Source organism: Sorex fumeus, unplaced genomic scaffold (genome assembly GCF_029834395.1).
Source record: "Sorex fumeus unplaced genomic scaffold, SorFum_2.1 ptg000072l, whole genome shotgun sequence".
Classification (NCBI taxonomy): domain Eukaryota; kingdom Metazoa; phylum Chordata; class Mammalia; order Eulipotyphla; family Soricidae; genus Sorex; species Sorex fumeus.
The window spans coordinates 8537554-8562796 of NW_026606129.1; the positions used below are offsets into that span (position 1 = coordinate 8537554).

Here is a 25243-nt window from a genome sequence, read left to right on the forward strand (position 1 = left end):
CCACGCCAGGGCCGGCTGTGAGCCAGACCCAGCCACCAGCCTTTCGAGAACTCAGCACCAGCGCCCCCCTCAGGCCGGAGTCAGCAGTGCAGGTGCAGGAACACGGAGCGTTTCCCGGTGGGCCACTGCGCAGGGCCAGGGAGCTCCAGCCCTGAGCTAACCCCCAGCTCCCGGCAGGGTTTCTCGAGGCTGCCAGGGGGTAGTTTTGGGGCTCTAATGTGGGCCCGGGCTGAGAACACTCAGGCAGAAGACAGGGTTTTTACTGCATGTGCAAGTGAAGTCTGGGTCACTGGAAGATTGTTCTGGACATTTTTATTTTCGGGGCCACGGCTGGTTTCCTGTCGCACCGTGCTCCGGCTCGGTCCTGGCGCTGCCGGGGATACACTGAGGCTGGCGCAGTGCGGTCCGATTCCCCGTCTCCAGCCACGGTGAGGCCTGACCCCCGGAGTCCCCACCCCCGCTTCCTGGGACACGGCAGACCGCGCCTACTGCTGGCGGAGCCCCAGGTCCTGGAGGGTCCTGGAGAAGTGAGGGGGCAGCGGGGCCTGGAGTTCCAAGGGGGCGTCCCGGGGCCTAGCACCGGGTAAGTGGAGGCAGCGGAGGTGCAGGTGCAGAGGCAGCTGGGCGGCCTGGGCGGGTGACAGATGGAGGCGTGACAGCAGGGCGGCGTCCAGGACCTGGATGGGGGGTGCAGGTCACCACTCGCCGGTGGGGCCCAGCGCTGCTCCCAGGGCACAGGAGGGCACAGGTCCCCATCAGCTGCTTACGTGAGGCCAGTAACCACCAGGCCCCATACTGCCGAGGGGTGGGAGGGGGGTTTGGGTCACGCCCGATGATGCTCGGGTTCCTCCTCGCTCTGCACTCAGATCACTCCTGGCGGTGCTCAGGGATGATGTGGGGTGCCAGGGATCGAACCGGTCGGCTGCTTGCAAGGCAAACGCCCTCCCAGCTGTGCTATTGCTCCGCCCCAAGCCCCACGATTGTTCACCCTGGTCATGCCCCACCTACGTGGCAGAGACTGGCTTGGGGCCTCCAGACCCATTTCGGCCCCTCCCCCCCAGACAGCACCCTGCTGGCTCTCAGCCCCTCCTGCAGGGAGGAAGCCATGTGGTCGGGTTCCCCCTGTGCAATAGGGGTCACCTGCGAGGGTCACCGTGGATGGGGGTCACCACGAGAGAAGGGACTTGGGCACCAGAGAGAGCACAGGGGTCTGCGCTGGCCCTGCACGCGGCTGACTCTGGTGTGATCCTCGACATCCCACCTGCCCCCTGAGCACCACCAGGAGCAAGTCTGAGCCCAGCCGGGTGTGGCCCCAAACACCCACCCCAAGACAGGCATTTTGGGGTCCTCAGCCCCGCTCCCCCAAGGGCAGTCTCAAGGGCCTGGCGAAGTCGGTCACTTTCTGCCGCCCCCCCCTCCCCGAGGGAGCCTGGGCTGCACCCAGGCCCCTGGACGTCCTGTCCCCCCGGGCAGGCCGCAGGCAAGTACCTGTGGTCGGGGCTTGGTGCTCTCGGCGGACAGCAGGAAGCGCTGGCCCAGGACAGAGCCCACGCGGGCACAGTACGTGTGGTCCCCCAGGACTGGGCAGAGCTGGAGCAGCATGTGCACCTGCAGCTGGCCTGGGAAGGCTGTGGACGGGGGCCGAGTGGGGGGCTGCTCTGCAGATCCCGGGCCCCCCAGAGGCCAGGGGCTCGCTCCTGGGGAGGCGACTCAAACACTGACTCAACTACAAACTACTGCTACTGGGAAGGAAGGAAACGACTTCCCGTGGGTGCCAACTGCTGAGCCACCCCTAGCCCAGCCCCAGTCCAGTCCAGCCCCGCCCCACCCAGCCCTAGCCCCCAGCCCCCAGCCCCAGCCTTCAGCAGGAATTCCCGCAGGAAGGGCTCGAGGAAGAGACAGCTGACCTTCCTCGGGGCAGACCCAGGTTGGACCCCTGGCACTGCAGGAGCACCCCCGCCCCGCAAGGAATGATCCCTGAGCAGAGCCCGGAATAAGGCCTGAGCACTGCCAAGTGTGACTCCCAAGCTGCTGCTCCCCCCAAAAATCACTGGCAACAACAACAACAAAAACACGTGGGGGGGCTGAAGCAATAGTACAGCTGGTAGGGCATTTGCCTTGCATGCGGCCGACCCGACCCGGGGTCATTCCTGAGTGCAGAGCCAGGAGTAACCCCTGTGCACTGGGTGTGACCCAAAAAGCAAAAAAAAAAGGTGGGGTCTGGAGAGAGGCGCTTTAGGACTTGGGGGCTCATGGGCCACTCAAAGTGGTGAATCCCCAGCGAGAAGCGTCAATGCACAGAGTGACAGGACAGCGGGAGGGCACTGGCCTGGCACGCAGCCAACCCAGGCTCCATCCTGGCATCCCAGATGGCCCCGGAGCGGTCAGGTGTGACCCCCGCCCCCAAATAAGGTGGCCCCACGTGTGGGGGCAGAGCAGCGAAACCCCAGCGCACGAAGACGGATGCGAGCGCGGCGTGGGAAGCGGAGCCGAACACCTGGGCCCGCCAGCTCCCCGGGCTGCCCCGCGTCCCCCCCTGCTCACCTCAGCTGAGTTCCCTTCTGGGGGCTGGGGGCCCCACACCCACCTGTCAGTGGCCGCAGCTGGACCAGGGCGCAGCCGGAGCCTGTGTCCAGCACACGGAAGTGGCTCAGGGTCCTCCTGGCGCCCTCCTGGATGGCCCTGCGGGACGCGGCCTTCACGGGGACGGCCTGCGGCGTTGGCAGGGGCAGAGCTGGCGAGGACCGGGCGAGGGCCCCCCACCCCCCCGCAGAAGCAAGAGGCAGCCCCAGGCCTACGTGCCTGCTCTGGGTGGGGCGTGGCTGGAAGGGGGGGACCCGGGGCCTGTGGAGCTGGGATCAGTCTCCCCCCCCCATCTCTCCCCTTAGAGGAAGGTCCTGAGGGTCCCAGCCTGGCCCCACCGAGAGCCAAACTTACGACTTTGAGCCCATCCACGTGCTCCAGCTTTAGGGCCACCTGGACCCTCCCCTCGGCGGAGGCTGGGACCCCATCCGTGACTGCCCTGAAAGAGCCACTGGGGGTCAGCGTGGTTGGCGGAGATGTCCCGGGGTCCAGGAGCCCCCACCCCACCCCACCTCCGCGCCCCTCACCAGTAGGTGGCCGTAGGCCTCTGGGCTCTCCGGGAGTCAGCGAAGAACTTCTGGAGTCGGCTTGTGGTCTGGGGACAGCTGGAGAGGAGGACAAGCCCGGAGGTCTCCCTGGAGGAGGAGGAAACCACAGAAGTGTAAGGGCGGGAAGCCCCAGGGAGCCACAGAGACAGAGATGGCTCCAGCGACACCAGGGCCAGCCCAACCCCCAGAAGACCACAGCATGGGGCAATAAAAATTTACTTTGTTTCTTTGCTGAGCTCAGGGCTCACCCTGGCCGGGCTTGGGAGACAGGTGTCGGGGAGCCCGTGGGTGGCCGGTGGCCATCGTGACTGGCCCATGTGCCTCGGCCGGCACCACGTTCCCCAGCGTTCACTCCGGCTCCCCACTCGATGCCACTGCGCAGACGCCCAGCTGCAGTGCCCACGTGCGGGGCGGCCACAGGCCTTGGTCGTGGGGTCCATGTGCGCTGTGGGCCCAGGGGCTGCTGGGTGGCCGGAAACTGCGTGTGGCCACGGGAACGGTGCATGGCGCACGTGGGCAGCCCCAGGAGTCAAACCCAAAGCTTGGAGCTGGCAGGGCAGGTGCTCCGGCCCCTCCGAAGTCAGTGCTCACGTGGGCACGAGGCCAGCTGTGAACTTGTGTGAGTGCAGAGAGACGCACCCCGCCACCTGCTAAGGCCCCGGGAAGCCTGTTACAGACCAAAGGGGGCGGGAGGGGGGACAGGGCCAGGAGGATGACGTAGGACTGGGAGGGGGGACCAGGGCGGGAGAGGCCACTGCACGAGCACTGTCAGCCCAACTTTCTGGGGGGCACCTGGGGCCAGACGCTGAGTCTGTTTAAGGCACAGCCTTACTGAGGCTCCGAACCCACATCTGTCCACACTCCACCTCCCGTGTCCTGCCTGCCGTGGGCACAGCCACCCTCCCACTGCCCCCCACGCGTGTCCCTTACCTCTCGGCCGCTCGGACCACCTGCAGCTCCAGCCCGCCAAGCCCCAGGGTCCGACTCAGCTCTGGCAGCACCGAGAGCAGTGACGGCTCCTCCGGCTTCCCTGGGGGGCCGAGGGAGAAGCTCAGGGCTGCCTCCCGGCCCTACCCGGCCCCTCACCGGCCCCTCGCCGGTACCTGTCACCGGCAGACCAGCGGGCTTGTTGAGTGTCACGAGAGGTCCTGGAACACACAGCGAAGGCATGAGTGACCACGGGGCAGCAAAAGTCCCCGGCTCCCACCGCCTTCCCTGTCCCGCACCCGGGCAGAGCCACCTGGGGGATCCGAGTGTTCCCTGGCTGCCAGCTCGGGCCTGTCACCAGAGGCAGAACCGAGATACGGATGCCTGTCCCACAGCCAGGCCCAGGGTTCTAGTCTGTTCCTGGCACTGGCACTACCAAGTACCTGTTTATTTATTTACTGCTTTTTGGGCCACACCTGGCAATGCTCAGGGGTCACTCCTGGCGGTGTTCAGGGGGCCCTATGGGATGCTGGGGATCAAACCCTGGTCGGCTGCATGCTAGGTAAAAAGCCCTCCTCGCTGTGCTACTGCTCAGGCCCCTGTTCATTTACTTTTGGTTTGGGGACCACACCCAGCAGTGTCCCGGGGTCACTCCTGGCAGTGCTCAGGGCACCGTATGGGATGCCAGGGATCAAGGTGGGGCTGGCAGCACGCAAGGCAAGCGCGTGAAGTTGTGCGAACTCTCTGGCCTGTGCATGTTTCCTTTTGCGGGCCACACCCGGTGCCACTCAGGGCTTCCTCCTGGTGCTGCTCAGGGCCCAGAAGGGGCAGCTGGGGATGGAAGCAGGGTGGACGCGGGTGCCGGGCAAACGCCCTCCTCGCTGTGCTATCGCTCCGGCCCTCGTTTCTTCCCTTTTTCTCCGGTTCTGGGCCACACCTGGCGGTGGCCGCGCGGGGACCACTCCTGGGTGCCCAGAGGGCCCTTCAGGATGCCCGGGGCTGCCAGGTGGGCCGGACTCCCGGTCAGCGCCTCTCCCGTTAATTCCTCCTGGGACAGAGCTGCCGCTCAGGCCCTGCCCGCACCGCCCGTGCTGACCAGAGCCGGGGACACGGCTGGGAAGGCGCCTCGGGCCGGTCAGCGGGCAGTGGACACAGCGCGCTGAGCGGCCCCCTCACCTATGCGGTCCAGCACGGCGGCCCGCAGCACGTCCACCAGCGCCTCGCGACTCGGGGTCCCTGGGCGCTGGCCCCCCTCGGCCCCCGGCCCGTGCCTGGGAAAGGGCGGGGGTCACTCTCGGTCCGGGGTCACTCTCCGCCCGCCCCCAGCTCCCTCCCGGGACTCGGAGAGGCCGCGCCGCCCGCCCGGGACGCACAGCACCAGCCGCCCCGCAACGCCGGGCCCCCGGGAGCCGCCCCCGCGGCCGCAATCACCCGCGCGCGGCGAGCACGCCCCCGGCGCGGGACCCCCGCAGCTCAGCCCACGCACGACCCCAGACCCCGCCGCCCCGCATGGCCGGGCCGGGACACTGCGCGTGCGCGCCCGCGCCCGCGCCCGCCGCGCGCTCATTGGCCAGCGGAGCCGTCAGTCGGGCCGCTCGTGGGCGGGTCTCGGAACGGCGGGGAGGCGGGGCTTCCTTTGCCCGGAAGGGAAGGGAATTTGAACTTGGGATTGGGGGACACTGAGGCACGGGGCCTTGGAGGAATTCAACCCGGCTGAGCTTAGACGGGACGAAAGGCTTGATTTTTCTGGTTTTGTTTCTGGGCCACACTCGGCAAATGCTCCAGGCTCACTCCTGGCTCCGTGCTCAGGGATGACTCCTGGCTCAGTGCTCAGGGATGACTCCTGGCAGGCCCAGGGGTGACTCCTGGCAGGTTCCAGGACCATATGGGATACTGGACATTGAACCAAGCTGGCTGCGTGCAAGGCAAATGCCCTCCCCACCATCCTGTCACTCCAACTCAGTTTTAATTTTTCTGGCCACCATTCCAACTCTTAGGAGTTTTCTGATATCAAAACCCCGCCTTTGTGCGCACGTTTGGTGAAGCAGAGGAAATCCACCACCCTCGGCCCAGTAAATATACTTGGAAAAACATAGTTTGGCACATAATCTAAGAGAAAAGGAAAAGTTCCCCTACGACATTATCGAAGCAAAATTAAAGCAACGTCACAATTGTGCTGTGATTAGATTCATAGAGATATAAATCAGATCACCCAGTCAACATTCAACTCAGGCTCCACCCAGGAGGTCCACGGGGTTCCCGTCCTGGGTGTGAGGACACTGCAGTCCTCCTAGCTAAGATCAGGGGAGAAGGTAGGGCCAGGTGGGACGGGTGGGGCCAGGTGAGACCCGGTGGGTTGCCAACAGAAGTTCTAAAAGAATTTCCCAGGAAGGCTGGTGGGGTGGGGGAGGCGGAGGGAGGAGCATGACAAGAAAGAGGCAGGACAGCAGGTAGGACGCGTGCATGCAGCCGACCCGGATTGATCCCTGGCAATGTTCCCTGGTCCCCCGCCCCCGAGTCTCCCAGACCCACCAGGAGTGATCCCTGAACGCAAAGCCAGGAGCAAGCCCTGAGCACTGCCAGGTGTGGCCCCCAAACAAAACCAAATAAACAATAATAATGCTCGAGCGGGCCCAGTAACGTCTCCATTGGACACTTTGCTGTTACTGTGTCTGGCATATCAAATACGTCACGGGGAGCTTGCCAGGCTCTGCCGTGCGGGCGAGATACTCTCGGTAGCTTGCTGGGCTCTCCGAGAGGGGTGGAGGAATCGAACTCGGGTCGGCCATGTTGGCTGCGTGCAAGGCATATATATATATAATATGTATATATATATTTTGCTTTTTGGGTCACACCTGGCAATGCACAGGGGTTACTCCTGGCTCTGCACTCAGGAATTACTCCTGGCGGCGCTCAGCGGACCATATGGGATGCTGGGTATCGAACTCAGGTCGGCTGCGTGCAAGGCAAACGCCCTACCTGCTGTGCTATTGCTCCAGCCCCAATAATAATAAATTTTTAAAGGAAAAAAGAGGCGTTAGATGGGAAACCAAGCAAGAAAAGAATGAGTTCTCACCTGTAATCTCACCTTTAAAAAAACTGGTGGCTCCCAGGGGGTTGTTTATTTGCTCAGAGTCCTATTATTTTTTATTTGGGGCCACACTGGGTGGTACTAGGGGATGCTCCTGGCTCTGTGCTCAGGGATGCTGGGAATCATGCATGCAGGATTGAACTAAGGTCCACCGAAAGTGCCTCCTGTGCCGTCTCTCTGCCTCTGGTCCCTATTTCAGGTCACTGTTTTCATTGTTGGCACCAGGCTACAAATTTACCGCAACCCATTCACAGTGGAGCGATCATTAAGGACATTTCCAGAATGCAGGTATGAAAGGAAGGATGAAGCTCTTTGTGCTTCTTATATGAAACCACTCCCAGAACGCAGTAGAGCAAAAAAACAACTGAAAGATAATGTGATTAGACCACACACACACACACACACACACACACACACACACACACACACGCTTTTTATGCATTTAGTATACTCAGGTACTTTTCCATTCCTGAAAAGACATACAAAAATGAGATAGTGGTTGCATCCGGATAAGCAATCTGAGATAACTGGGCTGGAGAGACGGGCACAGCGGGCATGGTACTTGCCTTGCACATAACCAACCTGGGTTTGAACCCTGGCATCCCATCTGGTCCTCAAAGCCTGCCAGAAGTTATTCCTGAGCTCAGAGCCAGGAGTAAGCCAGAGCACTGCCAGGTTTCTGGCAAAAACAAACCAAGAAAAGAAATCAAAGATGACTGGACTAGAGTGATAGTACAACAGGCAGGGCACTTGCCTAGCTCGCGGTTCACCTGGGTTCAACCCCCAGCATCCCTTATGTTCCCCCAAGCTCTGCCAGGAGTGATCCCTGAGTGCAGAGCCAGAAGTAAGCTCTGAGCACTGCTAGGTGAGGCAAATAAATAAATAAATAAATAACACTCTGGTTATGCAGTAACTTAGACACCCTGATGTTGAAAGTTCTGAACAAGCATAAGCTATGGAAATGCAAATTTAATCTGAAAATACTTTGTGAAGTTTCCTCTGGAAAGAATTCATCTTCTCAAAATGGTAAAATTCACCCTCCAGGGTCCCGGGATGTCGCTGAAAAGGTAGCAGATCCCTAGCATGTGTGAGACCCTGTGCTCAGTCCCCAACACTGCATCACACACACACACACACACTCACATACACACATACACACACTCACACACTCACACACAGTTACATACACGCACACACACATACACACACTCATACATACACACTCACACACATACACACACACTCTCTCTCTCTCTCACACACACAGTTACATACACGCACACACACACATGCACACACTCATACACACACACTCACATACACACATATTCTCACACACACACACACACACACACACACACACCAGCACTGCAGAGTGTGACCTGTGCCCTGGAGTCCCCGCAAGTGTGGTCTACATAAGAGTGAGTGACAAAAAATTAAAACTTCAAACTTCAGATCTTACTCTCAGGAGGATTAAGTTACAGCAAGGAACTTGAACGCAGATATATAGATACACAGGTAGATCTTTCAGAGGTTCCCAGATGTTCCCAAATAACCTTTTTTTTCTTTGCAGAACAAAAAAACAACTTAGGGAGCAATAGTACAGAGGAAGAGGTGTTTGCTTTGCACACACCAACCTGGGTTCAATCACGGGCACCCCATATAGTCACTGGAGCTTGCCAGGAGTGATCCCTGAGCACAGAGCCAGGAGTGAACACTGAGCACCCCTGGGTGTGTTCCTCCTCAAACCAAAACAACAGAAAACTTGCTTGAAACCCTTTGGAAATCGACTTCTTCGTTTTTCCTTTTTTTTTTCAGTTTTGGGGCCACACCCAGCGGCACTTGGGACATAGCACGGCTCTTTGTGGCACTCAGGGGACAGTGAGGTCCTGAGGATGACCTCTGGCTCCCATGTGCAAGCAGGTACACCTGCATCGCACTGCTTCTCTGGCCCACTTGGGCCTTCTTTAAGTGAACAAACAGGAAGCACCCCCAGTTGCAAAGAAATGCACCTTGGCCTCCTAGTGTCCCCCAGGGGGCAGTGTCACCACCTCTGAGAAGTTCTGATAGATCTGAATTTTACAGAGTCAGGTAGAATGAGTGTGCCTGCCCCCGCGCCTGGCTATCCTCGCCTGGGCCCCTTGGAGGGGAGCGGGTTGAGCTTTCCTCCCCGCCCCGACCAGGGCTCCGGCAGCCGAAGACCTCCAGGACCAGCCACCACCATGCTGAGACCACTCTCCTCACACATGAAGGTACTGGCAGAGGGACAAAGTCACGCAGGTTCCGGGGACGAGATCTCCAAGCCTACTCGGATTTGGGCCGAGCATCCTCCACCCAGATCCTCCAAATTCCAGCAGGCAGGGGTCACACCCACCACCTGGCCCCCTGGCGCCGTGTAATCCCATCAGCGGCCAAGACTTAGAGACTATAAAATCCAGCTCCCGGAACCGTGCGGCCGCATTTGCGGCCACGCGACATCTTATTATGTCATCTCATTATCTCATTCCTACTTTGGACAAACTGGCAGGCTATCGAATGTAGCCTGTTCACACGGCAGAGTCTGGCAAACTCCCCGTGGCGTACCCAATATGCCAAATACCAGTAACAATGATGGATCTCATTCTCCTAAAGAGCCTTGAATATACTCTCAGGGCTAGGATGAAGGAGACGTTACTGGGGCCTGCTCGAGGCAATCGATGAATAACAGGATGATTCGTGATTTGTGATTTTGATTTGTGATTGAAGTGTGCAATTAGGGAAGGCATTGAAGGATGCTTGGGTAGCCCTCCAGGGTACTTTGGTTACTTTCCCACCCAAATATTTAAAAGTTGGTAACAAAGGTGCACGGTGCCACCAGCAGGCCATCCTGGACCTGCGAACGAGGGCATCAGCAGCCTCACGGTGCCTTCAGGCTTCCTGATACCCCAAAATTGCCACTGTGCCTCTGGCCGGACCCCAATAACTTGGGAGCGAGTTTTCCGAGAAATTAAATGGCCAGAAGTTAGGTATGTGGAAGCCACGCCCACACACCACCTCCGGCTCAGCTATATAATCATTTATCGGCCTTATGTCAGAGACCCATAAATCAATCTCGAAAGAGATCAAAAGTCGCAGTTAACTTAGGATCCGAACAAGGCTGAACAGACCAGGGTAAATTGGAAGTGGAGGGTGAGTCAGCCTGGTGCCCGCCCAAGCAGGACCCCTGGCAGCTGGACCTCCCACAATCCAAAATTGCTGACGGACTCCACCGTCTCAGGACAGACCTCACTTACGTATGCGGGTGATTTTGTGACTGAAATCTCCTGGCTTTGTCAGGGTCGGGATGGGTTACCGTCCTCCACCTCCCTGTACTTCCAGAAGCCTCGGCAATCATGTCTACACCCCAAAGCTGCCATCCAGTTAAAAGCTGTTCCAGCCTTACCTTTTCAGTGAAAATACCGAATCCCTGAACAAACGTGATGACCTCTTAGTGCCTGTATTGCAAACCATAACGCACAAAGAGAGAGAGAGAAAGAAGAAAAGTGCCTGCCATAGAGGGGGCTGGTGGTGGAGGGCGTGGGGGGTTAGTGGGAGGGAAATGGGGGACAGGGTGGTGACACCAGTGGAGGGATGGGCGTTGCATCACTGACTGAAACCCAATCACGGACAGCTTTGTAATGGCCTCTCTCACAGATCTCACTTAAAAAAACAAGTTGGTAATAAAACACAACACAGACGGGAGATGCTCTGCATGCAGAAGGCTCCGATTCCACCCGTGCACTGCCAGCACTGTCTCCCGAGCACTGAGCTGGGAGTTAACTCCTGAGAACCACCACTGTGGGCCCCACCAGAAAAGCAATAATAAAATAAAATGTAACCCGGAGAAGTTTCAAGAATCCCACCCTGCCGACCGAATCCTTCAGCTAGGCTCACCGATTCCGGAAATTGTCACTGACTGCCTTGTTCACAGGTCTGCTGTACCGCGCACATGACAGACAGCACTTGCAGACAGAGCTTCAACAGCAAACTGGGAGTTGAGATAGTGCTGCTGGGGTAGAGTGATAGTCCAGCGGGGAGGGCATTTGCCTCACACGTGGTGGACCCGGGTTCGATCTCCAACATCCCATTTGGTCTCCGGAGCACCACCAAGAGTGATCGCGGAATGCCGAGCCCAGACTAAGCGCTGAGCACCTCTAGGTGTGATCCCAAAAGCCAAAAGGCAAGGGGCTGGAGCAATAGCACAGCAGGGAGGGCGTTTGCCTTGCACACGGCCGATCTGGGTTTGATTCCCAGCATCCCATATGGTCCCCCGAGCACCACCAGGAGTAATTCCTGAGTGCAGAGCCAGGAGTAACCCCTAAGCATCACCGGACGTGGGCCAAACAACAGACAAACAAGCAAGAAACGTGCTGTTTCAGACAAGAGTTAGTCCAGGGCTCCTGATGGTCGCCTGCATTGGTCCTTGGCACTGAATCTGGTCACCAGAACACTGCCGGGATTCGCTCCTGAGCACAGAGCCGGGAGTAGCCCCTGAGCACTGCTGCGTGGGCCCCCTACGGAGGGGGGAGGGAGTTTGCTTCTCAAACCCTCCCTCGGACCTCTCCAGCCTTGGAACAGAAGCCCAGCCTGGCTCCCACGCACACAGCCACACGAGCGGACGGCATGAATAATTTATTGCCACACGTGGGTTCACCGCTGACTCAGTGGGAGGAAGCGTCACAGGGCAGCGGGGTCAGACCCCACGGCGGCCTCCAGCGGGCTCCAGCCCCGCTAAGCTCCCTGGGCAGGAGGTGCCAGGTCAGACCCAGAACTCCGGGTTCTCCTTCGGCCCCCCTGTGGGGGTCTGGCACCCCCGTCTCCGCTTCTCTCCCGTGTTCCTGTGGAGTAAGAGGTACGGCGAGGCCTGCGGCTCTCTAGCTGCCAGGCTGTGGGTGCTCCCGCCTGGGCAGGGGCCCCCCGCGAGGCCTCACTGCAGCATCTTCAGACACGTGGGGAGGAGGGAGGAGGCCTTGGGTTGGGGGAGCTGCCCGCCCTCCGTGGCATCCAGGACTTGCTCCATGTAGCAGGAGGTGCCGAGCAGCATGTGGCCTGTGGCCTGCATGCTGAAGATGGCCCAGCGGAGTGTCTGCCTGCAGGGAAGAGGCAGACACGTTAAGCCCACGGCAGACATGTTAAGCCCACGCCCGCCCCGGCTGCGGCCCTGAGCTGCCGCCTCCCCCGTCTGCGCTCCTTTCTGGAATCATAAACTGGAGCAAAGGGCAGACAGACAGACAGACAGACATGGCCGTGGCCTTCCCTCTGCCAGCGGGAAGGGCCCCTGGGCGTGTGCCACAGACGCGCCAAACTGGAAAGAGGGCCCATTTCCTCTGGCAAAATTCAAGTTCCTTTCCTGCTGCCTTTCATTCTCAGCTCTGCTCTTCGTCCTCGGTGCTCGGTGCTCAGCCCATGGGCTGAACCTCTCCCGGGCTAACACGGCCGGCCCGAGGCTCCGGGTGGAGACGGCGTGGGAGGAAGCCAGAGGAGAGCTCTAATGCCGAGCCCTGTCTTATCTCTGAAGCACAGAGCTGAGATGGGAGGAACTTGAATCCCAGAGGGCGGGCGGAGACAGAGTTGGGAAATGCACGGCCATGGTTAGGGTTGAGCGGGAAAGCATCTGTGTGTGGGATGGGTGTCAGGTTCCAGCACTTAGGACACCACCACGTATGATCCGACATCACTGACTGCAACAAAACCAGTAGTTGAATGACTGAGCACTGAACCAGGTCCTAATCCAGAGCTTTAAATGAGATGGAGCGAACAGAGATGGGTGGGGCCGGGGCCATAGTATAGTAGGTAAGGTGCCCACCTGGCACACAGCCAACCCTGTTTGAATCCCGACACTCTGCTGGTCCCCCGAGAGCTGCCTGGAGTGATCCCTGAGCACAGAGCCAGGAGTAAGGCCTGAGCACCACTGGGTGTGGCCAGAACAAAAGAAACCAAGACCAAAATTGGTATCTTGGGGCCTTGGCTCAGGGTTCGAGACATTCTGAGGGGCTGGAGCGGGGAGAGCATTTGCTTTGCACGCAACCAACCCGGGTTCGATTCCCAGCATCCCATAAGGTCCCCCGAGCACCGCCAGGAGTGATTCCTGAGTGCAGAGCCAGGAGTAACCCCTGAGCATCGCTGCGTGTGACCCAAAAAGAAGAAAAAAAAAGACATTCTGTGAAAGTGTAGGGTCCAGGTTTAACCCTTGCCACTGCCCCTCACGCCATCCAGCGCCGTCCAGCTCCCAGGGACACAGAGCAGGGCAAAGGAGACCGGGGCAGGGCCTGCGTGTCTGGGATGGGAAAGGGCCACTGTGTCACCACAATGCCTCTGGTCCAAATCCAGCTCAGAGCCGGGCTGCTTCCCAGCACGCACAGGGCCCCGGGTTTGATCCCCAGCCCTGAGCACTGCTGGGCATGGCCGTGGTAGCCCCCAGCACAGCTGGGATGTGGTTAAAGTAGAAAACCTACCGGAGTGACTCGCATCTGTCTTGTTTTTTTGCTCTTTTGGGTCACACTCGGCGATGCACAGGGGTTCCTCCTGGCCCTGCACTCAGGAGTTACTCCTGGCGGTGCTCAGGGGACCATATGGGATGCTGGGATTCGAACCCGGGTCGGCTGCGTGCAAGGCAAATGCCCAACCCGCTGAGCTATCTCTCCAGCCTCCTATCTTTTGGTTTCTTTGGTGCTCAGGAATCACTCCTGGCGGTGTTCGGGAGACCATACACAACGCCAGGGATCGGACCCAGGACAGCCGTGGGCAAGGCCGGCACCTTCCCCCACCGTCCTATGGCTCCAGCCCGCCGCTATCATTTTTGTTCCTGGTCCTCTGTGTTCGTGCCCGAGAGTCCCACTTCCCCTGAACGGACAAGTTCATGGGCCGAAACTCCTTGCTCTAGATTTTGACATCTGCAAATCGCTGGCAGCAAATCTAGATCAAGGAGGAAGATTTCCAGCTCTGGGCTCCTCGCCTGAGGGTGTCTCGGTTGCAGCAACTCCAGGCCTAAGGGAGAGGAACCGAGAGAGACCAGACAGGGCCGGGAGAGCCAGAGTCACCCCTGCTCCACAGGGCCCCCAAACACTGCCTGGAGCATCATGGGGTGTGCCCCCAAAACTGAAGGGAAGAAAGGAGAAGAAGGGAAGGAAGGGGAAGAGAAGGGTGGGAGGGGGAGGGAAAGGAAGGAAAGGGAAAGGAGAGAAGGAGAGAAGGAAGGAAGGAAGAAGAAAGGAAGGAAGGAAGGAAGGAAGGAAGAAGGGAGGGAGGGAGGGAGGGAGGAGAGAAAGAGGGGGAGAGAAGGGAGGGAGGAAGGAAGGAGGGAAGGACAGAGGGAGGGAGGGAGGGAGGGAGGGAAGGAAAGAGGGAAAGAAGGAAATAAAGAAGGAAGGAAGGAAGGAAGGAAGGAAGGAAGGAAGGAGAGAGAGAGGGAGGGAGGGAGGAGAGAAGGAAGAGAAAGAAGGGGAGAGAAGGGAGAGAGGAAGGAAGGAGGGAAGGATGGAAGGAGGGAGGGAGGGAGAGAAGGAAGGAAGGAAAGAAGGAAGGAAGGAAGGAAGGAAGGAAGGAAGGAAGGAAGGAGGAAGGAAGGAAGGAGGAAGGAAGGAGGGGAGCAGGCAGGGAGGGAGGGCTCCACTCGTGGGCGCCACAGCGGAACCTCTGCAGCCCTCAGAACAGGCCACCCCCCCCCCCCCCCCCCCCTGCGCTTTGCAGCCCCGTCCCTGGAGGCTGGGGCAGTGCCCTTGGCTTGCTTCCCTTCCGCCTCACTGCAGCGCAGGCCAGACCCGCGGAGGGTGTCGCTCCTCCCTCGGTCCCGGCCACCTGTTTCAGGGCCACCTGCTGTGGTGGGGATGAGGCTTCCGAGGGCGTGGGACGCTCACGGGACTGAGCCTGCCCTGGACCACACAGGGCCCCCCGGCACTGCCAGGAGTAACCCTCAAGCTCTGCTAGGTGTGGCCACTCCCCCCCATATATTGGGGCTGAAGATTTAGGGGTCAGGTGCTTGGCCTGGTCAGGTGCTCTGGTCCTTAATCACTTAATCACTTAACTTCCCGTTAATCGTCGATTTGCTCGAGCGGGCGCCAGTAACATCTCCATTTGTCCCTGTCGCGTGCTAGTGTGGTGGGCTCTGGCCCACCCCAGCTAATTCGCCCCGAGTCACCGCCCAGCGGCACAGGAGCTGGGGGAGCCCCACTCCTCGTCTCTCGAGCCCTCCTCAGATGCCCCCATCCAAAAGGATCCAGGGCCAGAGCCAAAGCACACCGGGTCGCACGCTTGCCTTGCCCGCGGCCCACCCGGGTTTGATCTCCAGCACCGTCTAGTCCCTGCGCCCCTCCAGGAATGACCCCTGAGCACAGAGCCAGGGAGAGCCCTGGGTACCCAGGACGTGGCCCCCAAACAAAATAAGAACAACAACAACAAAAAGAAGATACGAGCTAGTTCCCCTGCGCGGAATTTAGCCCCCACCAGTGACGTCAAAGCAGCACACATAGATTAGAAAGTTCTAGACCCCAGCCACCAGCATCTCCCCATTTCCAGATCCCCGCGGCTCCCCGGGGCGGCGTGACCAGTCCCTCACCTCATGAGGCGCTTGGCCCCGGCGCAGTCCAGGTGGTAGGACAGGGAGTAGGTGCCGTAGAGCGTCGCCTTCACGTTCAGGCAGCCCAGGAAGTCCTGGGGGCTCATCTTGTACAGGTCGAAGGTCACGCGGGCCACGTCGATCTTCTGGGCAGGCTTCCGCGACAGGGACCGCTGGTGCTTGCTTCCCTGCTGGCGACAGGCCAGGGGTCAGCACCCTCGTCACCGCCCCGGGTCCGGTCCTCCCACGTGCCCAGCCCTCACCTGCTCCCAGGCCGGCTGCCACTTCTGCCCCTTCTGGAGCACCATGAAGACGGTGTCGTCCGCCAGTGCCTGGAAGTACTCCTCCGTCTCCACTGTCGTGCCATCTTCCTCCAGGACCAGGGAGAAGGGCTTGCTGGCGGGCAGCTCGGTGTCCCGGACCTGGGGATGGAGCCCGGTCATGCCCGTCCTCCCCACGCCAGAGGGGGCAGCGTGTCAAACCTGGGGCATCAAAGCGCGGCTCGGGCCCAGGCCTGTCTGTCTGGACACGCGCTCAGCTCGTCCCGCCTTGTTTGCTTGTTTGGGGGCCACACTCAGAAGTTCCTGTGTCCTGCTGTCACAGTGCTACAATGGAGCCCCCCACCTTCCCCACAACCAGACTACTAAAGCTTCCCACCACCACCAACTCCCCGGCCCTGGAGCTAGCCTGGGCACTGGTGCCCGCTTCACAAGCACGAGGGCTGGTGACAACTCGAGTTCGGTCATGCCACACCACGTGCCGGAGCTTGATCTCAGAGGCTCTGCTGTTTGGAGCCCAACAGCATGGCCAACCACTGAGAAGCACCATGATAAAGAAAGGGGGCGGGGGCTGGGCTGGAGTGAGAGGACAGCGGGGAGGGCATTGGCCTTGCACACGGCCGATGGGGGGGTTGATCCCCGGCATCCCACATGGTCCTCCGAGCACCGCCAGGAGTCATTCCTGAGTGCAGAGCCAGGAGTAACCCTGAGCATCTCTGGTGTGACCCAAAAAGCCAAAAAAAAAAAAAAAAAAAAGGAAAGAAAGTGGGCAGAAAGGCATCCCCACTGAAGGTGTGTGACCCAGGACCGGAGCTATAGAACAGAAGGGAGGACTCTTGCCTTGCACGCGACAACCCAGGTTCGATCCTCAGCATCACATAGGGTCCCCTAAGCACTGCTGGGAAGCGATTCCTGAGCACAGAGCCAGGAGTAAGGCCTGAGCACTGCCGGGTGTGGCCCTCCAAATTACCCAATCACTGTCACTGTCCTCCCGTTGTTCATCAATCTGCTTGAGTGGGTCCAGTCACGTCTCCATTTTGAGACTTGTTGTTACTGTGTTTGGTATATTGACTACGTCACGGGTAGCTTGCCAGGCTTTGCCATGCGGGCAAGATACTCTCGGTAGCTTGCCGGGCTCTCTGAGAGGGGCGGAGGAATCGAACCCGGCTCGGCCGGGTTGGCTGCGCGCAAGGCAAACGCCCTACCGCTGTCACTCCAGCCCAAAATATAAATAAATCACGTAGTACTACCTCTTTTACGTATAGGAATACTTGAGCCCTTTTTGCTTTCGTTTTGGGCCACACCCGGTGGTGGTCAGGGCTAACTCCTGGCTCTGCACTCAGGGATCACTCCTGGCGCGGTCGGGGGACCCTAGAGGGCGGAAGGATCCAAGCCCAGGCCGGCAAGTGCCTTACTCGCTGGACTTTCGCTCCGTCCCCTTGAGTCCCATCGATAAGGAAAGTTATCAAAATCTAACTTTCAACATATTTCTGTCAGCAAATAAATATGTCGAAAGCTAGACACATAATGAAAAGTTTAGTTGCTGTAAAGTAACTCCCCGGAATAGAGCTAACACAGAGGGAAGAACGAACTTTATATGAAGAGTTCTGTCTACCTCCTCCTCAGAGATTCAAGGAAACGGCAATGTGCCAACTTAAAAGTTTATGCTACAGTATAAGGTCTTTGTGTTTGGTTTTGGGGCCACACCTGGCAGAGCTCAGGGCCAACTCCAGGTTCTAGGCTCAGGAATCACTCCTGGAGGGCTTGGGGTGCCATATGGGGTGCTGGCGGTCAAACTGGGTCAGCCAGGTGCAAGGCCAGCGCCTCTCCCATTGTGCTATTGCTCTGGCCGCATGACAAGCTTTCGTTACATTGCAGACAGATGCACAAATGAAGGAAACAGATCCTTCTAAGCAGAGGAAAACATAAATGAACAATCGGATGTCAAGGCATTGGGTCCAGATAGAACCGTGGAGCAAGAACCAGCTCCCAGAACCCCTGTCCTGACACCAAGTGCCACCGAGAGCCCCCCCTGCCCTCTGTGCCTGGTGGTACTCACACACCTGAGTTCTGTGCCGGAGATCACACACTCCGTGTGACCCCAACAGGCACGGGCAGCAGAGCTGCCAAGGCCCCGTTGGGTGACTGAACCCCATTGTCCTCCCGTGGCCGATGAGACTTCAACTCTGATACCAATAACAGCATCACCGCCCATTGGCCCCTAACTCTTCGGTTTGGGGGCGACACCCAGTGGTGCTCAGGGGACCACATTGAACCTGGGTCAGTCACGTGCAAGGCAAGGACCCTGCTCGCTGGGCTATCCTTGCCGGGGCTCCTAACCCTGCTCCTTTCAGTCTTCTGCCAAATGTGGGAGGCGAGACTGGCGTCCCCCTGTTCCCTCAGTCAGGGTCACTTTGCCCTCCATTCTGTCACACTCCCCGACCTCGGCGTCCTGTGTCCACCTTCATCTCCCTGTACCCATTCATTTGGCAGAAACGGAGCCCCCCCTCCACTGCTTATACCTATCCCCTCTGCAGTAGGCGCCCGCCCGGATGGTCCCCATGCTTGGGGACTATAAGATCCCTAGGAGGGAGGCTCGAGCAATAGGACACCGGGCAGAGCATTTGCCTTGCACACAGCTGACCTGGGTTCGATCCTCGGCACCTCTTATGGTTCCCTGAGCCCCACCAGGAGTAATTCCTGACAGCAGAGCCAGGACTAAGACCCGAGCACCACCAGGTGTGGCCTCCAAGCAAGCAGCCCCATAAAAAATCCCCAGGAAAAGATAGGGCATACGGGCTGCCCGGGATTGAACCTGGGTCTGCTGCATCTATGGCAAGTGCCTGACCTGCTGTACTATTGCCTCAGCCCCTAGAGAGAGACATTTACTGTAGGGAATTGGCTCCCACAGCAGGGCTAGCAGATCTGCAATCTGTAGGGTAGACTGGAAGGCTGGACAGCCAGGAAGAGTTGCAGCTCAAGAATCCCCAGAAGAATATGTGGCTACACCCAAGACCTGCCCAGTTTCAGGGGTGAGGACCAGCAACCCTGCAGACAAGGTCATTTTGGAGGAGAAGGAGAAGGTCCCCAGAGGTTCCCCTGACGTCAAGAAAAGAAACACAGTAGCACATCCCGATTCAACTATGAAAGAGCCAGGGCTGGAATGATAGCACAGCGAGGAGCGGGTAGCGTATTGGGCTTGCATGTGGCCGACCCGGGTTCGATTCTCAGCATCCCATATGGTCCTCTGAGCACTGCCGGGAGTAATTCCTGAGTGCATGAGCCAGGAATAATTCCTGTGCATCTCTGGGTGTGACACAAAAAGCAAAAAAAAAAATATATATATATATATATATGTATATGAAAGAGCCTTTGGATTTAAAGCATAAATGGATAGGTGAGTCCAAAAAATGGAATCCCAGGGGGGGAAAATCCCAGATGAGAGAAATGGGGGAAGATCCTGGCGCCAGGACTAGCTCCGCTCTCATTTCTGTCAATCAAACAGAGTTAGTGGCCAGGCCTGGCGCTGTGCCAGGCGCCCCTGGGAAAATCTTGCCCTGTGTTGCCCACTTTGAAACACCTGGGCATGGAGCAAGGCGGAGCAAGTGGGGAGGCTCCCAACTGAGCAGAGAAGCAGCAAGGGGACGGGAAAGGGGATCCCCGACATCCGCCCTTCCTCCCTCCAGAACCCCAGGTCTGCCCTAAGTGCCGTCCTCTCGACGCTGGTCTGCTCAGTAGAGAACAATCCAGAAAGGGAGATCACCCGGGTGAAGGGTGGAGATGGGGCCAGGAAGGCCACCGGCTGTGTCTTGCCCCTCATTCCAGATACTTCTGTGGAAAGGGGCTGTCCAGGTCCTTTCAGAGAAGCAGGCATCGGAAATGCCACCCACCATTAGTGCAGGTGGCCCCCGGGCCTCCCCTCCCCCACAAGCCTTGGTAACCGACTGGCCAGCTCCGCAGGCGGGCAGGGGCAGAGCGAGCGTCCAGCGCAGCCGCCAAGTGCTGCCCGGGCCGGCCCGCTAGCACATGCATGACCCAGGGGACGAGGCGCGGCCGGCCAGCCCCTGCGAGGTCACGGCGCCCTCACCTTGCCCAGGAGATCGTCCAGGCTGCGCGCCATGATGCCCTTGCGGATGCTGCGGTCGGCGCTGCTAACCTTGCAGGGCCGGGCCCGGGGCGCCTCGGCCTCCACCAGCTGCTGGGTCACCACGGAGGTGGCGCTCACGGCCACGTACCTGCGGGCAGGTGGGAGTATGGCACGCGACCTCTCTGGCCTCTGATCTCCCCGCCACCACGGGAGTGACACGGTCCCCAGCCCCCCAGACCGAGGCCCCAGTGCCAGCACCCAGTCAGCCTGCTGGCCCCACAGCTGATGTCCAGGGCACATCTGGTCCCTGGCGCCTGGCTGAAACGTGGAGGTTGTTTACCGGACGAGCTGGGGCCAGAGACTGTTTCTAGGTTCCCAGAATCCCCAGCTGCAGCTACTGGTTCTCGCACCCCTCAAGTAGCAAGAACATGAAGACCCTCCCAGGTCCCCCTGAGCCTCACGCCTCACACCTCAGGCCAGAGAGAGGTGACACAGCAGAGGCCCAAGACCTTCCGGCAGAGTCTGACAAAATCATGCGACATGGTGGGATGCAGGGCTTTGGAGTCAGCGATCAGACTGGGGTTTGCTGACTATGGGCTTCCTTCCCTGTGCCTCAGTTTCCCCCTCGGTGCGTTTGACCTGAGAACCTCTGTTTCTCAGTGGTGGTGATGTGGGGGGGGGAGTGGGGAGGAGATGGATTCAGGAATGAACACAAGCCCCAGTGCACCTCTTTCTGCTCAATGTGAGGGGAGTAGGGGCGGGGAGGGGGCGGAAGCAGGAGCGTGAGGTGGGAACGATCTGTGGGTGTGCGGAACCCGGGGTCTGCTTTGTCCCAGCAGAGTGGCCTCTGCATCCCCAAGAGGCTCCGGGGCTCGGGCAGGACTACCACCCTCGGGCTGCTCCCCGCAATCTCCACCCTTGATTCTCACCTGGAGAGGGACTTGGGGTTCAGCAGGCTGAGGGACTTCATGGCATATTCCATCTTCGTCAGTTGAACCACACTGGACCTGGGGAGAAAGCAGAAACGGCTCCTTGAGGGGTGATGGGAGGGAGCCCCCCGCCCGCCCCGTCTCCCCTTCCACACAGCCCCCTGCAGCTAGCCCGCTTCCTTGCAGGCGCCCTTCTCAGCTCCTGTGTCCCTCAGTGCCCAGATCAGCGCCGTCCACTCACTCCATGTTGCTCCTTCCCTGGCTCTGGCCACACTGACGGGGATCACGAGTCACCAGAAGGCCTGCCCAGCCCACACCCGGCCCTGGGGACAGAGTCCACTTGGACGCTGGCAGATGAGTCACATCACCCGGGATCCAACCCTCATGTGTGGTCCCAGGATCAGGTCCAGTGATAGGACAGCAGGGAGGGTGTTTGCCTTTCCGGGTTCGAGCCCCAGCACCCCAGGTGGTCCCCTGAGCCCTACCTGGAGTGAGCCCTGAGCACTGAGATAGGAATAAGCCCTGAGCACCGCTGGGTGTGACTCACCGCCCCCCAAAAATTAGGAGTAGGGAGGGGCCAGAGAGGTCATACATGGGTAAGGTGTTTGCCTTACACGTGGCCCACTGGGTTCAATCCTAAATTGTCCCATATGGTCCTTAAGCACCACCAGGAGTGATTCCTGCACACAGATATGGGAATAAGTCCTGAGCACTGCTGAGTGTGGCCCAACCCCTTCCCCCAGAAAAGGGTTAGAGGTGGGCCAGAAAGACAGTACAGTGGGGAGGGTGCTTGCTTGCACACAGCTGACCCGGGTTCTATTTCCAGCATCCCATATGGTCCCCTGAGCACCTCCAGGAGTGATTCCTGAGTGCAGAGCCAGGAGCAACCCCTGAGCATCACCAGCTGCAGCCTCGCCTGCATCCCCTCCAAAAAACAAACAAACAAACAAAAAAAAACAACAGAAAAGAGAACCTGGCAACAGAGCAGCCCGAATCCCCAAGGGGCTTTGAGTAAGCCCAGCCCGCTGGAGGCTCCCTGGGGGCCCAGGCACGCACAGGATAGAGACGCGGCATGAGACAGCCCAGAATCTCCTCTCCACCTCAGCTCCTGGTGCTTCAACCATCCACAGCCCCGAGGCTCTGGCCACCTGCCAGGCAGCGCAGCCCTCCTGAGTCTGGGCTCTGTCCACCTCAGCCCCGCTGTCCTCGGACCCAGCTCTGCAGCTCAGAGCTCCTGCCTATGGCCCTGCCCGGGACCTCCCCCCCCCCACCACCACGCCATGGTGATGGTCACACCTTCTCCCTCTCTGGCCCCAGCCTCTGTGCCTGCCACAGCCCCCGGCCTGGGTGCCTGCCTGGGTGGTCTCTGAATGCCCCCACCAGCCTGCGGAACTGGCCTGGCTCAGAGCTGAGGCTGTGAGGGTCACAGAGCAAACCCCAGGTTTGGTAAAATCACTCCTTTCAACCCCTCAGGGGCTGTCTGTGCATCCCCTCACCCCCTGGACAGGCCTCCAGCCCACTGCTCTGGGCCTCTCTCTCCTCTCTCCCACCTCACCTGCTCTTCAAGATCAGCGGCAGAAACCAACTCCTTACCCAGCCTCCTGACCAGCCTGCCAAGCCGGACCCTCCCTCCTTCCATTTTATTCCAGCTCCCAAGCTAGCCCCTCCCCAGCCTTCAGCCCCAACTGGGCAAAGGAGCACGGGCAGTGCATGGCCAGCCCTGGGGACAGCTGGGCAGCCCAGCTTCCAGAAAAGGCCTGGCAGTGGGGACAAGGGGTGGGTTGGGAGGAGGGGGGAGTATTTCGAAAGCACAGGGACCGGGGAAGGCCCCAGTATCAGGCACAGAGGGCACAGAAAACAAGCTGGTGGCAGGGGTCCCAGACAGCCCCAGTTTGCTGTGCCCCAGGGTGCGGGCGAGCTGCCTTAGCCCAGGAGCTCGTCTTTCACCCATGAGACAGGTGTCATGACTGATTCCTGCGCAGAAATGTTGAGGGAATGGCCCATGGGAACGGACGGAATATTTAGAAGTAAATATTGGGGTTATTGATAATAATGCCATCTAATAAAACCTGAGACATAAAGCTGGAGTGTGTGTGTGTGTGTGTGTGTGTGTGTGTGTGTGTGTGCGTGAAAGATGAAGGGAAATAAGAAAACTTAGATGCAGTCAGGTCAGGAAGCGGCTCATTGGCTGAGGGTATGTCCCTCATGCCAGGGGCCCTGGAACCATCCCCCAGACAGCCAAAGAAAAAAAAACTGAACCCTAGACATATGCCTGGATGCCACAGCATTACTTATAATAACCAAAGGAGAGATGACTCCAGTATCCATCAAATAGTAAATGGATACAAAATATGGCTTATGGTGGGCCTGAGAGATAGTACAGCAGGTAAGGCGCTTGCCTTGCTCACGGCTGGCCCGGATTCAATTCCTGGCACCACATGTGATCCCCAGAGCCTACCAGGAGTGATCCTGGAGTGCAGAGCCAGGAGTAAGCTCTGAGCAGAGCCGGATGTGGCACAGATGATATTCATGTTAGGTGGGGCTAGACAGACAGAAAGGGCTTGCCTTGTATGCAGTTGACGTGATTCAAATCCTCAACACTACAGATGGTCCCCAAGCTCATCAGGGATCACTCCTGAGCACAGAGCCCAGAATAGACCCTGAGCACTGCAAGGTGTTGCCAAAAACAAAAGCAAAACGTGGTGTATGCACATTTTGAATTTATACAGATAATTGAAGTGTTGTCAATTATGCGTTTTCATACTGTTAGATGGATGAGTCTTGAAAACATGCCAACCTGGGTTCAATTCCCAGCATCCCATGTGGTCCCCTAAGCACCACCAGGAGTAACCCCTGAGCTTCGCTGGGTGTGACACCCAAAAAGCAAATAAATAAAAACATGACCAAGTGGAAGGAGGCAGTCACCAGACCACTTCATGCACATTACAGATCACATGCAGAGCATTGGCCAAACTGGAAAGACTAAGGAACTTGGCAGTTGCTGATTGGGATTGGGGTTAATAAATTTCTTCCAGGGAAACCACAAATGCTATATATTCATCTAGACAAAATTTATGTGGACAATGGTTGTGCAGCCTTGTAAACAGACTGAACAGAGTTAGCTTGTACACATGCACGAGTGATTTGTATGGGATGTGAACAGAACTGTTTTTTCTTGGCAAGAGAGAGTCACTCCCAACGGTCACTGTGCATGGGTGAACATCAGGGTCATTCCCTCCGGGGCTTGGACTGGGAGGGGCAGGGCATCTGCAGAGCTGGGGATAGAACTCAGGGCTTCACACGTGCAAGGTAGGTGCTGTCCCACTTGAGTCCAATTCCTGGGCCCTCAAAAAAAAAAAAAGTGTTTTTAGAGGAGTTCCAGCTCATCTCTCTCAGTTGTGCAGAGAATTACCAGGAGGGCTTGTTACAATTGATATTGGGCAGAAAAGACAATATAGGGGGTGAGGTGTTGGTCCTGCATGCAGCTAACCCCAGTTTGATCACTGGCACATGGTCCACATGCACTGCGGGGGTCACTCCTGAGCACAGAACAGTTTCTGGACACCACTCCGTGGTCCCCTCTCCCATAAAATGAAGGATCGGTTGTTGGCCCCTACCCGCATTTCCAGCTCAGTGTGTGTGTGTGTGTGTGAAGTGTACTGCTGATGGGGTCCCAGTGAAGCATTGCTCAGCAAACGCACTTTGATCTGCATATGGCCCACCATACTGTGAGCATCGCCAGGTGTGTCCAGCTGAGCAGAGCCAGGAATAGCCCCTGAGCACCAGTAGATGCAGTCCCCAAACCCTCAATCTAAAAACATTTTTTGTTCTCCAGGCTCTCACTGAGTTGGGAATGGACAACCTTCCCCCATCTCCCCGTTCTTCCAGGAGCCTGGCAGTCACACCCACAATTGCCTCTGGTGCTCATTAACGACCATGATCCAGAGATTCACAAATCTTGGAAGAGAGCCACAAGCTGCAGAGGGGACTCTGAACCCCAAAGTCACCTCCAGTTGTATCACCCTATTTAAAATTTTAGAATTCTTGAAGTACATGGCCACATTCATGGCCACACATTTCATACTGTACTTCACTGATGTACAAAGAGTAGCACACCACATTTGATGGGATGTAAGGTAAAAGGCAACCGATCTCAATAAACTGTCACTGTCTCTCCTCCTGTCGTTCATTGATATGCTCAAGTGGGCCCAGTAACATTGTGAGACTT

At 58.4% G+C, this 25243-nt stretch overlaps 4 protein-coding genes across 6 annotated transcripts in view; 2 read left to right on the forward strand and 2 right to left on the reverse strand.

The window, feature by feature from the left end:
* The window catches only part of JAGN1 (jagunal homolog 1), a 95439-nt gene that overhangs the window by 63704 nt on the left and 6492 nt on the right, over nucleotides 1–25243 (forward strand). The window lies entirely within an intron of this gene.
* The window catches only part of ARPC4 (actin related protein 2/3 complex subunit 4), a 132713-nt gene that overhangs the window by 32465 nt on the left and 75005 nt on the right, over nucleotides 1–25243 (forward strand). The window lies entirely within an intron of this gene.
* RPUSD3 (RNA pseudouridine synthase D3) lies at nucleotides 320–5599 on the reverse strand. Its single transcript, XM_056129771.1, has 9 exons — nucleotides 5490–5599; nucleotides 5235–5329; nucleotides 4235–4279; nucleotides 4062–4161; nucleotides 3111–3218; nucleotides 2938–3022; nucleotides 2588–2711; nucleotides 1489–1628; nucleotides 320–677 (listed from the first exon to the last, which is right to left on the reverse strand). The coding sequence occupies exons 1-9, from the start codon at nucleotides 5567–5569 to the stop codon at nucleotides 486–488; spliced, it is 969 nt and encodes a 322-aa protein (XP_055985746.1). The 5' UTR covers nucleotides 5570–5599; the 3' UTR covers nucleotides 320–485.
* Nucleotides 11849–22603, reverse strand: CIDEC (cell death inducing DFFA like effector c). Of its 3 annotated transcripts, none has more exons than XM_056129779.1 (6): nucleotides 22571–22603; nucleotides 21016–21093; nucleotides 20087–20234; nucleotides 15985–16143; nucleotides 15722–15912; nucleotides 11849–12257 (listed from the first exon to the last, which is right to left on the reverse strand). In XM_056129779.1, exons 2-6 carry the CDS (start codon nucleotides 21066–21068, stop codon nucleotides 12095–12097), a joined length of 714 nt encoding a protein of 237 aa, XP_055985754.1. In that variant the 5' UTR covers nucleotides 21069–21093; nucleotides 22571–22603; the 3' UTR covers nucleotides 11849–12094. The 3 variants fall into 3 exon arrangements, with proteins under 3 accessions (XP_055985754.1, XP_055985752.1, XP_055985751.1); XM_056129777.1 differs by lacking the exon at nucleotides 22571–22603 and adding an exon at nucleotides 21257–21285 and having other exon boundaries at nucleotides 15722–15909; XM_056129776.1 differs by lacking the exon at nucleotides 22571–22603 and adding an exon at nucleotides 21257–21285.

Excerpts from the sequence above, each read along its gene's own strand:
- RPUSD3 (XM_056129771.1), bottom strand. The coding sequence starts at position 5,569 with ATGCGGGGCGGCGGGGTCTGGGGTCGTGCGTGGGCTGAGCTGCGGGGG. Across the intron at positions 5,330-5,489 it reads GGCGTGCTCGCCGCGCGCGG|GCACGGGCCGGGGGCCGAGG; the intron begins GTGATTGCGGCC and ends GCCCTTTCCCAG. Across the intron at positions 4,162-4,234 it reads CGCTGGTCTGCCGGTGACAG|GGAAGCCGGAGGAGCCGTCA; the intron begins GTACCGGCGAGG and ends TCGGCCCCCCAG.
- CIDEC (XM_056129776.1), bottom strand. Across the intron at positions 16,144-20,086 it reads TGGACGATCTCCTGGGCAAG|GTCCGGGACACCGAGCTGCC; the intron begins GTGAGGGCGCCG and ends CTCCATCCCCAG. Across the intron at positions 15,913-15,984 it reads GGCAGCCGGCCTGGGAGCAG|CAGGGAAGCAAGCACCAGCG; the intron begins GTGAGGGCTGGG and ends GCCTGTCGCCAG.